General features: G+C 39.8%; 1 protein-coding gene across 2 annotated transcripts in view; it reads right to left on the minus strand.

Moving 5' to 3' along the window:
- ATP1B3 (ATPase Na+/K+ transporting subunit beta 3) overlaps positions 1-16,271 on the minus strand; it is a 58,246-nt gene that overhangs the window by 37,704 nt on the left and 4,271 nt on the right. For both annotated transcript variants that reach the window (XM_077827205.1, XM_077827204.1), the window contains exon 2: positions 1,530-1,658. In XM_077827205.1, coding sequence (XP_077683331.1) covers positions 1,530-1,658 — 129 coding nt within the window. The remainder of the gene's footprint in view (positions 1-1,529; positions 1,659-16,271) is intronic.

Raw genomic sequence — 16,271 nt, forward strand, 5'->3', positions numbered from 1 at the left:
CAGGAGCTGCTCTGAAAAAAGTGGGAGGAACCAAGCTAACTCTCCCACAAGACATATGATGGAACTCAGTAGTGGACTGTTTTGAGCACTATATCAAGAACTGGCCTAATCTGATGACAGTCTGTGAACAAACTAGTGAAAAAAAGGATGACACTGTCACAGCCAAAGTTCTCAACATTGGGCTTAAGAAAAATGTTGAACACATACTGAGTACCCTGAAGCCTTAGCCTTGTAGGAAATGCAGGGAAACAGCTGTTTTATTGCTAACGCTGTTGAAATTTGGAAGGAACTGAGTGAGATATTAAAAAGAGAAATATGCAATGAGAGTTAAATTACAAGCATTAAAAAAAAATGAATGGAACAAGCACTATCTCCAACTCATTTTCTTGCAAATATTCTCAATACTCAGTACCAGGGCCATACCTTAACCACTGAAGAGGAGTTGGCTATGACATGCACATCCAGCAATCATCCTTCCATAATGCCAACTATAATACACTTCAGAGCTAAGGGTGAACCATTCAAGAAATATATGTTTGCTGATGATGTTTTAAAGAAAGTCACACCAGTGAACTGGTGGAAGTCACTTAGGCACTTGGATTCAGAGACTGTTGATGTGATAATCTCACTTTTAACAGCAGTAGCTTCTTCTGACGGTGTAAGAATATTTTCTTCCTCAGGGCTAATTCATTCCAAATAGAGAAATTGTTTGGGACCTGAAAAAGCAGGAAAGCTTGGTTTTCTTTTCCAGATTATGAACAAACGAGAAAATGAAGGTGAAGACGACTGAGTTAGCTACAGAAGCCAATATTTTAAGTTCCTCATGTTGACCTAGCTGACAGTCTATTTAAATTTGTTTTTTTTTTAAATATTTCATTTAACTATTTTAGTTAAACAATTTTAACAAAAACAAACCTGATTTTAAAAAACTTGCTGTTTAACTAAATTCAAAAATTCATACGCTTGTTTTGTTAAATTATTATATGTTTGCTGTTAAGAAAAGAATCCAGAATACATAATGTTGTTGTTTTAGTTAAATAAAACAATTTAAATGTCTGTCTGGTGATGTTCTCCTCCTAATACAGCATGGCAAGAAAATCCTCCAAATATTAATGATTAACCTGTTGAATTGGAGATAGTTCACCTCCTAGTGACTTCATAAATATCTGCTTCAACTACCTTTGGTAAATGAAATAACCAAACAATCATTCATTGACTGATATAGCTGTAAAACTAATCTGAAAAGTTTTTCAGAATAAATGACAAAATCCAGGAAGAACTAGAAAGGAGTGAATTTAGAGCATCAGTTAGTAAATATGGCCAAAAAAAGTCTATAAATGGCTTTGTGCTGCAAACCTACAAAGCCCAAATGATTCACCCATTATAAAAGAGTCCTCCTTTAAAGCTCTTTATTAGTCTAATTAAAACTACACCACATTGGAATATGTACTTTATCCTAAAAGAAAGTTATTAGAATAAATTGTATATTATAATTTAAAATCTAGACATAAAACTAAGAGTACAGTTACCTGGACTAGAAATCCGGTCACGATATTTGGGAATATCTCCGCTCAGGGTCTGAAGCATAACCCACATTGTAAATGTAAAGAGTGCTGCTAGGAAACCATAGAATACCAGATAAAACAGCAAGATTAGACCTGTAAAATTAAAGAACTCAAATTAACAAAATGTTTATTTTAAACTGAACATGATTCTAATTTTTACTCTGACACTCAGGATTGTAGTTCAATAGGAGTTGGATCAGGTGCTCAGTCCCCAACACTCAAACACAGAGATACCAAACAGACCTTCCTTTGTGTTTCAGCATTAAAATATACACGCGCACGTTCCCCCACCAACATATATATATAAAGTTCAGCTTTTAAAAGAAAGGTCATTCCATTTTTTTTTTTTTTTTTAAAAAGAGCTTAAACAGGAGATCTTCTGAGGACAATTTTTGCTCTGTTGAAGCTGCTCTTTCTGGGAACCAAGCAACTGATTGTATCCCAGCATAAAGAGACCTCTACGTGCAATACTATATGTGAATAATCAACCAGATTACAAGCCACGTGACTATACATTAGATTTTCACCAAGTTTATAGAGCCCTGGATCAAAAAACAAGATGCTATAATGGAAACACAAATTAAAACTGTAGAATTTCTCACTCGCTGATTGTGGACTATATGCTGCTTCTTCTGATGCAGAACTTGAGGCACATGAGACAGTAAGTTAGGTGGTTTTGTGATGTGGATAAAAAGGTTGTAGAATACATCCAACACACAACTGGTACATCTTGCAATCATTTCTCAAGCTATCCAGGACATTGGGTTTAGACTGAGCACATTACACAACTTCTTTAGCAATTTTATTAACAGATTAGGTTTTTTTTCTTTTTAAAGCATTAATATAGTTTTTCATTTAACTAACTAGAGTGAATAGACCAATGGTTCTCAACCTATTTACCATTGTGGGCCATGCGGGGACCCTGACCCTGCAGCGGTGAACCCGGGAGCCCGCCACACATGGCCAAACAGCCAGGAGCCCGCAATGCATGGCCTTTAGCACACAGCTGAGCTGGGCCACAGCTGTGTGCTATGTGGGCTGCATGCGGCCCATGGGTTGAGAACCACTGATCTAGAGCTAAGCTTAGTTTACCCACTTCAGGTGTTTTCTACAAGCTTTATGTACCATTAAATATTGTGAATGTAGATCTGTACCAATAAACTACAGGAGATTTGTCACCAAGGGGAACTGTCTAGAGAATGAAACTGATAACTTAAATCAGGGGTCTCAAACTCAATTTACCTTAGGGCCAGTGCCAGTCCTCAGATCCTCCCAGCGGGCCAATAATGTCACTGAAGATGGTGTTCAGAAAAGAAAACGTTTATATTGTATTTTTTATTTCAAATTTCTTAGAAATAATAAAACCATCATACAACTTTATACAATTCTTCGACTGCTAGAGAGTTTTTAGTGTTTGTCAGACACCTGGCAACGCTTCAGTTCTGTCAGTTTGTTGATGTTTGGCCTCAGTGACTGAGCGGTTGAAGCCTTCAGGATTGCAGCAAGGTGTGCATTAGATAGTTGTGTTCAGTATTTTGACTTGTATTCATTGTAGGAAAAAAGTGATGCTGCCTCCATGGCTGCCTCTGCCCGGCAACTAATGATGCTGCCTCCATGGCTGACTCTGCCCGGCAACTAGTGATGGTATCTCTGTCCCTCTCCCCCAGCCAATAGGAGCTGCGGGGGGGGGCAGCTGCCTGTAGTTGAGATTGCCGGCAGCACGTCGGCCTGCGTCTCTCCTCTGTGGGCTGCAGGTTCTTGGGCTGCAAATGGCCCGCGGGCCGGGACTTTGAGACCCCGACTTAGATAAACAGGCAGCTTCATGGACAAGCGTCCCCCATCCTCTCTGGTATCTCCCAAAATCAATTGAAAAATTAAGGTTAGTAAGAAGCTACATTATACTGTAGTATATCTAGGCAAAGCTAATGTTTGCTGATGATTCAAGGCATTTATTAAATAAATATCTATAATTACTATAAACAGCATGCAAACAAATTAATATTAAAATGTTACTTCTATTGCCTCAAGCTTTGAAAAATCATGATGCTTTCCAAGTTACCACGTGAATATCATCTGTGAAGAGTATTTGAAGGAACAGTGTGTGTGGAAAAGGAGGGAGGAAACTGGACACAGTCATTAAGGATTTAAAGATCTTAAGTAACACTGCTGGGATGCAACTGGCTGGAATCCTCATCTTGGCCTAGTCTGCTATGGAGTTAATAGAACATTTTTTAAAATGGCACTAGCCTTTAGTTAAGAAATAGACTGAAAAGGCTTTGAGATGACCTAGATATACAAGGTTATCTAGTTTAATTTTGCCAACTGGTATTCTTTAACATACTATTTCAAAACAGGCCTGAACACTTCATCACCTCAGAGTTTTTCACCACACTGGCAATAGTGATTAATTTTTTTACAAAAATGGAAGTGAAGTAGGGAGCTTTTGCATGGAAAGCTTGGAATAAAGTATGTGCCCGCAAGATAAAAAATGATGAATTGTGCAATTAATTATGGACTGAACCTCGAAAACGTGCTAAGGAGAATAATCTACATTTCAAGTAACTGTCTGGTTACACAATCTCATAGGTCCTAAAAATAACCAGATATGACACTCTGCCGTAGCACTATTAATGTGCACCTTTGCTGTGTAGTGAGGCAGAAGGCTTTCATCTTTGAAGTGCTGCATCAGAAGTCAATTTGAGGGTAAAGGATGCAATTACCCATGTAAGTGATCCCTATCAAAAATGGCTTAGATTGAGCTGTAAATTTACAGGAATGCGGTCCATTCTGGAACTATGTAACTAAAGCTATTCCAGTAATCCATTTACAAGAGCATATTCTGTGCATAAAAATTAAAATAGTCAAGTTTGGTAGGTTTTCTTTTAGAACATTAAGCTTAGGTGTCAAGTAAACCCACAGAAAGAGTAATTTAGAATTAAGGGTAAATAATTGTCCTAAACACACCTAGATTTGAGTAGGTATTGCAAAAACATTTGACAAGTGTATGTATATATATATATACACACACACACACACACACACACACACCGACACCCCCCCCCCCCCAATATAACAGATGGGGGATCTGAGGTTTGAGATAAAGCACTATGATGCACACACTGATCCCAGCTACCATCGAGGCTATGGGGCAAGGGAGAACATATGCTGACTACACAACAGGAGTCTTTCCCAGGAAGTCCCCATATTTTACATTCTTACATGGTAGCTAAACTATCAAATTTGTAATTTCCTCTCTCCTAGGAAGGAAGAGAACAGCACCACTCTTATTTCTCCTCAAATGTCTTTTGTGGTTTGTCTGGCTTCTCAGTTTTGAATGCACCTCTCTCTCTTTCCTTACTATGTCTTGCCTGTACAATTGCCCAGAGAAGCAAATTCTTGTAAATTTGTATTTCCCTCTTCCTGATATGAATGTAGTAAAACTTACAAAAATGCCATATGTCATTCTGATTTCACAATTTTTTTTGTACTTTAGCAAAAGTAAAAATAATCTCCGAACATGATGGAAATACAGTTTTAGTAGATGCCTAAGCAGTCCTATACAAATATTTTCCCACATCACAGCTGGCTTCATTTTGCTAACTTGTGACTTACTGCCTACCTTAGAAGCCATACTTCAAACTCAATGCTCAGGCAGCAAAAGTCAGAAGTCTCAAGGTTAAAGTGTCTGTTGGAAATATTCATACAAATAAATGGCATTCAACAATATAGGGTAAAAAACATTTCTCTTACTTAGAAGATCTGGACTACAGATTCTTTGCTGTACCAAGTTTATGCTTTCTCCTAGGAGCTGCTCTAACATCCACCAGCTGGCAAAAGTTGCCAAGAGACTGTCCACCTGCTGATCACCACCATAGCACCTGCCACACCTCACACCACTGCCAACATACATCTTGTACTGGGGCTATGAAGAGAGCAACATTCAAAGAGAGCTATGCCAACTCTATGCCCACAGGGGGGACTCCTCTCCTTTTTTTGGCTGGGGGTGGAGGGATTAGAAGCAGATTCCATCCCTCTGTACGAAAAGAGAATCTGGCCACTAAATCAGGAATGGCAAGTTTGGGGTTTTATTTTTAAACTAAGAGTAAATACTTTCGAAATTTTGTAATTTCTGCCTTTTTCACTCTAATTGCCTGCCACACACACACACACACACACACACACACACACTCAACCCACTTCCTCCCTAAAGGCTTGGGGAAAAGCACAGATGGGTTCTGCATCTTCTCTTCTTCTTCCCAGCCAAAACTCTGAATAATGACCAAGGGCAGTTCTAATTTGTGTATGTCTGGTAATTTAAAATTAAGGTTTACTGGTAACTCTACAGAGATTCCCAAACTATACAAAGAGCTGACTGGTCATAAGGTCTCCTAATTTCCAGTTACCAAGTTTCATTTAAGGAAACTGAACCTATTAAATGTTTCTCTATTATCACTTTTCCATGTGAACAACTACTACAGTCGCTACAGGATTTTGTGATCAAAAGGAAGGGAGTGATGTTCTGCATGATCTTAAATGGAGATGAACTAAAAAGCAGCAGGCACATTATTGTAAAAAAAAAGTTATGAAGTATAAGAACCCTGACCTGCTCTACATCATTCATTAGGTTGTCTTATCACTTCATCTTACACTCTGACCAATAAGTGAGAAATGAACAGGAGAAAAATTCAGTTCACACTGATGTAGCTGTGTTAGCTCTTACGGGATAGCATAAGTAAAAGGTAATAAATGTTGATCAGTAAACAGAAGGAACTCTAAAAATCTAAAAGTGTCATGACCTTGTTTAACAGACCTGATTCCTGAGTGTGTTCGGTGTAGAAACATACCTTAAAGCTCTTTGTATAGCAAGCTACTATTAAGAAGCTCTATTTCTCATAAATTTTCTGCACTCTCAGCAATTAATCTGAAAAGTTTCCTTTAGTACAACATTGACACATTCCATTTACCAAACATGAATTTGTGTTAACAGCACAAAACAAACTGGTTGAAATGGTTTATTTCCTTGTGCTACTTCAGTGTAGTCAATGTAAACAACAAGTACAGCTCAGAAAAGGACTAACTTCTGTTGCAGAAAAAACAGATGAAGTTAACACTGTATGGATGCTATAGGGAATTTTTTAAAGTTATCCAATAGATTAAAAGCTATGAAGAGATTTTAGAATCGTGAGAAATTGTCAGTTTTGTCCTGCATTACTACAGGATTTTTAAATTCACAACAGGATCTAGTTTACAGTTTAGCCACTAAGTTGTATCTCCAATAATGTCTCAAAATTGATAAACTGTCACTTTTCAGTATAATAGCCAGCTGCAGTTATTTTATCATCCCATCAGGTGTATAGTATCCAATAGCATGTGAGCCTAACACTTGAAATAATAAATTCATCTCCTTATATATACTACTAGGGATATGTCACCAAGAACATAGTATACAAGACATTAAAGGGAAGGATGTTTCCCTGAGAAGCTACGGAATCCCAGCAAGAGATTTAAAAGTGCAAATTTCAAATTCAATTCAAACAGCCAGAAGCATTTTCTGAACTTTCAGAACACTGGGTTGAGCAACAACAGATAGTTTCCTGATAAAAAGCCTTATCTTCTCAAATACATACAGATAGATGGGAGTCTGATTTTTGGCAAACTTCTCTATCCCAAAACCTTCAAGGCTCCACACTGTGGGTGAACTGTGCCTGCAGGGAAAGCCTGAACTCTGCTCTATCTTGACCATTTAATTTTGAGGACAACTGCTGAAAGGAAAGAAACTTCATATTATAATTTATACCACTTCAGACAATCTCAAAGTCCTGATCACAGAAAGGGTTAACAGTAAATTGTGAAACAGATTTCCTGTTTGAAGATCAGCAGGACTCCTACAGAAGTCAGAAAAAACCCCAAATTGTTTTATATTCTTTTGACTACAGCAACATCCAATTCTGAACTCAAGCAAGTGAAGCAGGTCTACAATATTTCCCTCCTTGATGTCATGTCCCTAAAATCCTTCCTACTAAGATAGCTTCTTTTGTAGCAAATGTTTTGTTGTTCATTAGATTAAGTTGTACTTATTTTAAATATTGTTTAAAACTTCAGTTGAAGATTTTAAGCACCATCAAGTATGATTTTTTAAATCTGCTGAAGAACTAAGTCAGTTCATATTAAATACATAGCATCAATTCAACATAACTGTCATCACGGTAGGAGTCATACATACTCTACAGTACCACCACCATATATTTTAATCAGTTTAAATAAACCTTAGAGAGAAACCTTAGTTCCTGAACTACAGAATGGATACTTGTATTACCCAAATCACAATCATTTCAGCATAATGAGCAAGAGAATTTAATGTTTTCATCTGGAGACACAAGGCTAAGGAGTCATAGAAAGGGAGACAATAGTAAGATAAAAGGATACTAATGCATAAAAGGGGATTTAAGCAGCAGTAAAATAAGCTCAAATGAGTGGAGTATACATGCCATGAGTTGGAGATGTGATGGACAGATTTTTAGACATAAAATGGGAGAGTGTTTGGGGGTTGAAACATAAATGTTAGAGAGTGAAATAAAATCAAATCTAAGACATGAAAGGAGATAAACGAGTTTCTCTCACATCTAGTTTCTAAATTTTAAATCAAAATGCTCTATTTCTTCAGAGGAGTCTAACTGCAGACAACAACAAGATCAACATTTCAACAAAATTAACGTCAACATGGCTGGTCACAACTTCCATCTGGTCAGCAAGATTGTCTTTATTTTAGCAACAAACATTTAGTTTTAAAACTGTTTAATTCAAACTCTTTTGGCAGCACTGAACTCTAATACAAATTGCGATAAGAGGACAGATATTAAAGATAATTATTAAACAAATTAATTTTGTTAGTCTCTAAGGTGCCACAAGTACTCCTTTTCATTTTGCGAATACAGACTAACACGGCTGCTACTCTGAAACCTATGTCTTATCTGCCCAGTTGCAGAAATTATTGTGCCACTTCTGCTAAAAATAATAATAATAAGAAGAAACATGGAGTGTCGCCAATGCAGAATAGCTATGGCATTTCAAGTTTCAGAGTAGCAGCCATGTTAGTCTGTAACCGCAAAAAGAAAAGGAGGACTTGTGGCACCTTAGAGACTAACAAATTTATTTGAGCATAAGCTTTCATGAGCTACAGCTCACTTCATCGGATGCATTCAGTGGAAAATACAGTGGGGAGATTTATACACACAGAGAACATGAAACAATGGGTGTTACCATACACACTGTAGCTAGAGTGAGCAGGTAAGGTGAGCTATTACCAGCAGGAGAGCGCGGGGGGTGGGGGGGGGGGGAGGACCTTTTGTAGTGATAATTAAGGTGGGCCATTTCCAGCAGTTGACAAGAACGTCTGAGGAATGACCGGGGGGGGGGGGAGGGGGGAATAGTTTTACTTTGTGTAATGACCCATCCACTCCCAGTCTTTATTCAAGCCTAAGTTAATTGTATCCAGTTTGCATATTAATTCCAATTCAGACTCTTGTTGGAATCTGTTTTTGAAGAATATGTGTGTCCACATATCTATTCAGGGGACATCATCATAGGACCTAATTACACCAGCCACACTATCAGAGGCTCGTTCACCTGCACATCTACCAATATGATATATGCCATCATGTGCCAGCAATGCCCCTCTGCCATGCACATTTACGTAGAGATTGTCCAGTTTGGCCAATGTATTGTTTATTCCCCCCCCTCCCAGTATTCATCAGATGTTATTGTCAACTGCTGGAAATGGCCCACCTTGATTATCACTACAAAAGATTTTTTCCGCCCACCCCCTCTTCCCCCGCTCTCCTGCTGGTAACAGCTCACCTTACCTGCTCACTCTCATTATAGTTTTCAGAGTAACAGCCGTGTTAGTCTGTATTCGCAAAAAGAAAAGGAGTACTTGTGGCACCTTAGAGACTAACCAATTTATTTGAGCATGAGCTTTTGTGAGCTACAGCTCACTTCATCGGATGCATACCGTGGAAACTGCAGCAGACTTTATATATACACAGAGAATATGAAACAATACCTCCTCCCACCCCACTGTCCTGCTGGTAATAGCTTATCTAAAGTAATCAGGTTAGGCCATTTCCAGCACAAATCCAGGTTTTCTCACCCTCCACCCCCCCACACACAAATTCACTCTCCTGCTGGTGATAGCCCATCCAAAGTGACAACTCTTTACACAATGTGCATGATAATCAAGTTAGGCCATTTCCTGCACAAATCCAGGTTCTCTCACTCCCTCACCCCCCTCCAAAAACCCACCCCCATACACACACAAACTCACTCTCCTGCTGGTAATAGCTCATCCAAACTGACCACTCTCCAAGTTTAAATCCAAGTTAAACCAGAACATCTGGGGGGGGGGGGGTAGGAAAAAACAAGAGGAAATAGGCTACCTTGCATAATGACTTAGCCACTCCCAGTCTCTATTTAAGCCTAAATTAATAGTATCCAATTTGCAAATGAATTCCAATTCAGCAGTTTCTCGCTGGAGTCTGGATTTGAAGTTTTTTTGTTTTAAGATAGCGACCTTCAATCTCTCTGGTCACGCAATCACAGACATGAAGTGTTCTCCGACTGGTTTATGAATGTTATAATTCTTGACATCTGATTTGTGTACATTTATTCTTTTACGTAGAGACTGTCCAGTTTGACCAATGTACATGGCAGAGGGGCATTGCTGGCACATGATGGCATAAATCACATTGGTGGATGTGCAGGTGAACGAGCCTCTGATAGTGTGGCTGATGTTATTAGGCCCTGTGATGGTGTCCCCTGAATAGATACGTGGGCACAATTGGCAACGGGCTTTGTTGCAAGGATAAGTTCCTGGGTTAGTGGTTCTGTTGTGTGGTATGTGGTTGTTGGTGAGTATTTGCTTCAGGTTGCAGGGCTGTCTGTAGGCAAGGACTGGCCTGTCTCTCAAGATTTGTGAGAGTGTTGGGTCATCCTTTAGGATAGGTTGTAGATCCTTAATAATGCGTTGGAGGGGTTTTAGTTGGGGGCTGAAGGTGACGGCTAGTGGCGTTCTGTTATTTTCTTTGTTAGGCCTGTCCTGTAGTAGGTAACTTCTGGGAACTCTTCTGGCTCTATCAATCTGTTTCTTTACTTCCGCAGGTGGGTATTGTAATTGTAAGAAAGCTTGACAGAGACCTTGTAGGTGTTTGTCTCTGTCTGAGGGGTTGGAGCAAATGCGGTTGTATCGCAGAGCTTGGCTGTAGACGATGGATCGTGTGGTGTGGTCAGGGTGAAAGCTGGAGGCATGCAGGTAGGAATAGCGGTCAGTAGGTTTCCGGTATAGGGTGGTGTTTATGTGACCGTTGTTTATTAGCACTGTAGTGTCCAGGAAGTGGATCTCTTGTGTGGACTGGACCAGGCTGAGGTTGGTGGTGGGATGGAAATGGTTGAAATCACGGTGGAATTCCTCAAGGGCTTCTTTTCCATGGGTCCAGATGATGAAGATGTCATCAATATAGTGCAAGTAGAGTAGGGGCTTTAAGGGACGAGAGCTGAGGAAGCATTGCTCTAAATCAGCCATAAAAATGTTGGCATACTGTGGGGCCATGCGGGTACCCATAGCAGTGCCGCTGATCTGAAGGTATACATTGTCCCCAAATCACCGATGGACTGAAGTTTCCTCAGGAAGTCAGTGGTGTCTCGAAGGTAGCTGGGAGTGCTGGTAGCGTAGGGCCTGAGGAGGGAGTCTACATAGCCAGACAATCCTGCTGTCAGGGTGAGTACTCCTTTTCTTTCTCATTATAGTGTGTATGATAACACCCATTGTTTCATGTTCTCTGTGTGTATAAATCTCCCCACTGTATTTTCCACTGAATGCATCCGATGAAGTGAGCTGTAGCTCACGAAAGCTTATGCTCAAATAAATTTGTTAGTCTCTAAGGTGCCACAAGTCCTCCTTTTCTTTTTGTGGATACAGACTAACACAGCTGCTACTCTGAAACCTGTCATTATGCAAGGCACTGAATTTAGCTGTATGGAGTGGAAATCTATCAACTTCATGAAAAAACTCATACAGATACAGACAGACAACACCTTCCTTTCCAAATGTAAATAGATGGAAATCAAAAGGACTGAAGGTAAAAAATCCATTACAATCTACATACCGCACAGGCTATGCTGACAGCTTGTGCCACACACTCTCAAAGAAACTGTGGAAGCACCTGATCAACACCCTCTACAGCAAACAGGGAAAGATTAAGAATGAGCTCTCAAAACTGGATACTCTCATAAAAAAAACAACATTCCATACAAACTTCCTTGCAGCTGGACTTCACAAAAACACACACTTTGCTTCTCTACAAAAGAAAAAGGACACTAAACTATCTAAACTACTACATACCACAAGGGGCCACAACAGTGGTTCCCTTAACCCACCCAGCAATATTGTTAATCTATCCAACTATACTCTTAGCCCAGCAGAAGAATCTATCCTATCTCGGGGCCTCTCCTTCTGCCCCTCCACCCCCATGAACATGATACAGTTCTGTGGTGACCTAGAAGCCTATTTTCGACATCTCCGACTCAAGGAATATTTCCAACACACCTCTGAACAACATACTAACCCACAGAGACCTTCCTACCAAGACTACAAAAAGAAGGATTCTGGGTGGACTCCTCCTGAAGGTTGAAACAACAGACTGGACTTCTACATAGAGTGCTTCCGCCGACGTGCACAGGCTGAAATTGTGGAAAAGCAGCATCACTTGCCCCATAACCTCAGCCATGCGGAACACAATGCCATCCACAGCCTCAGAAACAACTCTGACATCATAATCAAAAAGGCTGACAAAGGAGGTGCTGTCGTCATCATGAATAGATCGGAATATGCACAAGAGGCTGCTCGGCAGCTCTCCAACACCACTTTCTACAAGCCATTACACTCTGATCCCACTGAGGGTTACCAAAAGAAACTACAGCATTTGCTCAAGGAACTCCCTGAAAAAGTACAAGAACAAATCCACACAGACACACCCCTGGAACCCCGACCAGGGGTATTCTATCTGCTACCCAAGATCCATAAACCTGGAAATCCTGGACACCCCATCATCTCAGGAATTGGTACCCTGACAGCAGGATTGTCTGGCTATGTAGACTCCCTCCTCAGGCCCTAAGCTACAAGCACTCCCAGCTATCTTTGAGACACCACTGACTTCCTGAGGAAACTACAATCCATCGGTGATCTTCCTGAAAACACCATCCTGGCCACTATGGATGTAGAAGCCCTCTACACCAACATTCCACACAAAGATGGACTACAAGCCGTCAGGAACAGTACCCCCGATAATGTCATGGCAACCCTGGTGGCTGAACTTTGTGACTTTGTCCTCACTCATAACTATTTCACATTTGGGAACAATGTATACTTTCAAATCAGCGGCACTGCTATGGGTATCCGCATGGCCCCACAGTATACCAACATTTTTATGGCTGACTTAGAACAACGCTTCCTCAGCTCTCGTCCCCTAATGCCCCTACTCTACTTGTGCTATACTGATGACATCATCATCTGGACCCATGGAAAAGAAGCCCTTGAGGAATTCCACCATGATTTCAACAATTTCCATCCCACCATCAACCTCAGCCTGGTCCAGTCCACACAAGAGATCCAATTCCTAGACACAATGGTGCTAATAAGCGATGGTCACATAAACACCACCCTATACCGGAAACCTACTGACCACTATTCCTACCTACATGCCTCCAGCTTTCATCCAGACGACACCACATGATCCACTGTCTATAGCCAAGCTCTATGATACAACCTCATTTGCTCCAACGCCTCAGACAGAGACAAACACCTACAAGATCTCTATCAAGCATTCTTACAACTACAATACCCATCTGCTGAACTGAAGAAACAGATTAACAGAGCCAGAAGAGTACCCACAAGTCCTACTACAGGACAGGCCCAACAAAGAAAATAACAGAACGCCACTAGCCATCACCTTCAGCCCACAACTAAAACCTCTCCAACGCATCATCAAGGATCTACAACCTATCCTGAAGGACGACCCATCACTCTCACAGATCTTGAGAGACAGGCCAGTCCTTGCTTACAGACAGCCCCCCAACCTGAGCAAATACTCACCAGCAACCACACACCACACAACAAACCACTAACCCAGGAACCTATCCTTGCAACAAAGCCCGTTGCCCACTGTGTCCACATATCTAGTCAGGGGACACCATCATAGGGCCTAATCACATCAGCCACACTATCAGAGAGGCTCATTCACCTGCACATCTACCAATGTGATATATACCATCATGTGCCAGCAATGCCTCTCTGCCATGTACATTGGCCAAACTGGACAGTCTCTACGTAAAAGAATAAATGGACACAAATCAGACGTCAAGAATTATAACATTCAAAAACCAGTTGGAGAACACTTCAATCTCTTTGGTCACTCGATTACAGTCCTAAAAGTTGCAATTCTTCAAAAAAAAAAAAAAAAAAAAAACTTCAAAAACAGACTCCAACGAGAGACTGCTGAATTGGAATTAATTTGCAAACTGGATACAATTAACTTAGGCTTGAACAGAGACTGGGAGTGGATGGGTCATTACACAAAGTAAAACTACTTCCCCATGTTTATTCTCCCCCGCACTCACCACTGTTCCTCAGACGTTCTTGTCAACTGTTGGAAATGGCCCACCTTGATTATCACTACAAAAGGTTTTTTCCCCCCTGCTCTCCTGCTGGTAATAGCTCACTTTAAGTGATCATTCTCCTTACAGCGTGTATGGTAACACCCATTGTTTCATGTTCTCTATGTATATAAATCTCCCCACTGTATTTTCCACTGAATGCATCCAATGAAGTGAGCTGTGGCTCACAAAAGCTTATGCTCAAATAAATTTGTTAGCCTCTAAGGTGCCACAAGTACTCCTTTTCTTTTTGTATATATCCAGTACTTATTAAGTTACTATGATCTATATCAAATAATTAGCTTTCCTAATTTTTAACTTTTAGGAATTTATAGGTAAATTTATTCTGTGCATGTTTCACAACTGGTCAGTTTATGACAGAGGACTGATCCAGCCCTAAGAATCACAGTTTTGACAGAGAACCCACACTTAATGAAGTGACTAAAGCATTATATATGAATTAAAAAAATTCCAACATTTTATATTTGATTAATTTAGAAAGTCACACAAATTTTTAGACCTATCGGTGGTGTAATTCATTTTCTTGTATGTCTATGAAAGAGTATACAAAAGACAAAGCATCTATCACAATTTTATAAGCTTTACATTACAATATACTGCAATGAATACAGTACTTTAACTGTCATTCAGGGCAGACTGCATTCCTGTGATATGGTATCTTCCACAAACAGATCATAAGAGGAACATGAATCAACCACATTTCCAAAGTCATGATAGTGTGAAATAAGAGCATTCATGGGGAAGAGCACATGGGTGGGCGGTAAATCCTGATAATGCATAATGACTGAATTAACTGCACTACTAGACAGTAGTACTCACTACCATGCTATATTCATGGATAATCCATTATTACTGCAGATGCTAGATCAGGGAAGTACAGAGATACTCTTATGAAAAAACTCAGCATATGCTCGATACAACAAAGAGTATGCTACACAATGAATAAAGATTTAATGGTGCTCCTTGAGCCAGCACACGTAGTATGCTTATATCCGATAATCGTCTTAGACAGCTGAATACCTAGGGTAAATAATTATATCCCCATGGCATTCAGAAGGTAAAAAGGGCAAATAAAATTAATGGTAAACATGCTAGGCAATCAGAGCCATCAACTTAAAATCCACCTGTAGTTTGGATGCAGGGGACAAGAGAGCTTTTTTTAACTTCTGTAAACACAGGAAAATTAAAAAAAGTTAGTGAAAGTGTTTCAATTAACCATATTAGGATTATAGATCTATACCTGTTTTAGGCACTGAAAATAACTATTCCAATATAATCAGCATATCTTTTGCCTTTTAGCTTATATTAAGTTTTCTGAGCATACTATTTTCCCCGTTTTTCACAGGAAATGCTAATGAACCTTGATTTGTATTTATATTTTTATATATATAATTTGCTATTGTAGAGTTAGTTTTTATTAAATGAGTGCATCAATTTTAAAACAGTTCAAAATGGGCCAAAACACATGTAGCAGCTGATCTCTTGAACAACACCTTCTGCTTAAGTCACATCACCATTGTGCATTGTTCACTACAGAACTCCCCACCTTCAAAAAGAAACATAGCACATCCTTTCAACAATGATACAAGGAAAAAGGAGGACACATACATAAAGTTAAGAAAAAGTCTCCAGTTGTCTCCTAAGGAGGCGGGAGAAATATTGAATATTTATTGGAACATCTCCCAATACACACACCCAGTCAAATCACATATTACTCAGTAAAAAGAAAAGGAGTACTTGTGGCACCTTAGAGACTAACCAATTTATTTGAGCATGAGCTCAGCTCACGAAAGCTCATGCTCAAATAAATTGGTTAGTCTCTAAGGTGCCACAAGTACTCCTTTTCTTTTTGCGAATACAGACTAACACGGCTGTTACTCTGAAACATATTACTCAGTAGCATCCTACCTTTTCAGCCAAAAATTTTGGTGGTCAAGCATCTACAATCAATACTTTGAAGACAGATTCTTCACCCTGTTC

Source organism: Eretmochelys imbricata, chromosome 9 (genome assembly GCF_965152235.1).
Source record: "Eretmochelys imbricata isolate rEreImb1 chromosome 9, rEreImb1.hap1, whole genome shotgun sequence".
NCBI classification, from domain to species: domain Eukaryota; kingdom Metazoa; phylum Chordata; order Testudines; family Cheloniidae; genus Eretmochelys; species Eretmochelys imbricata.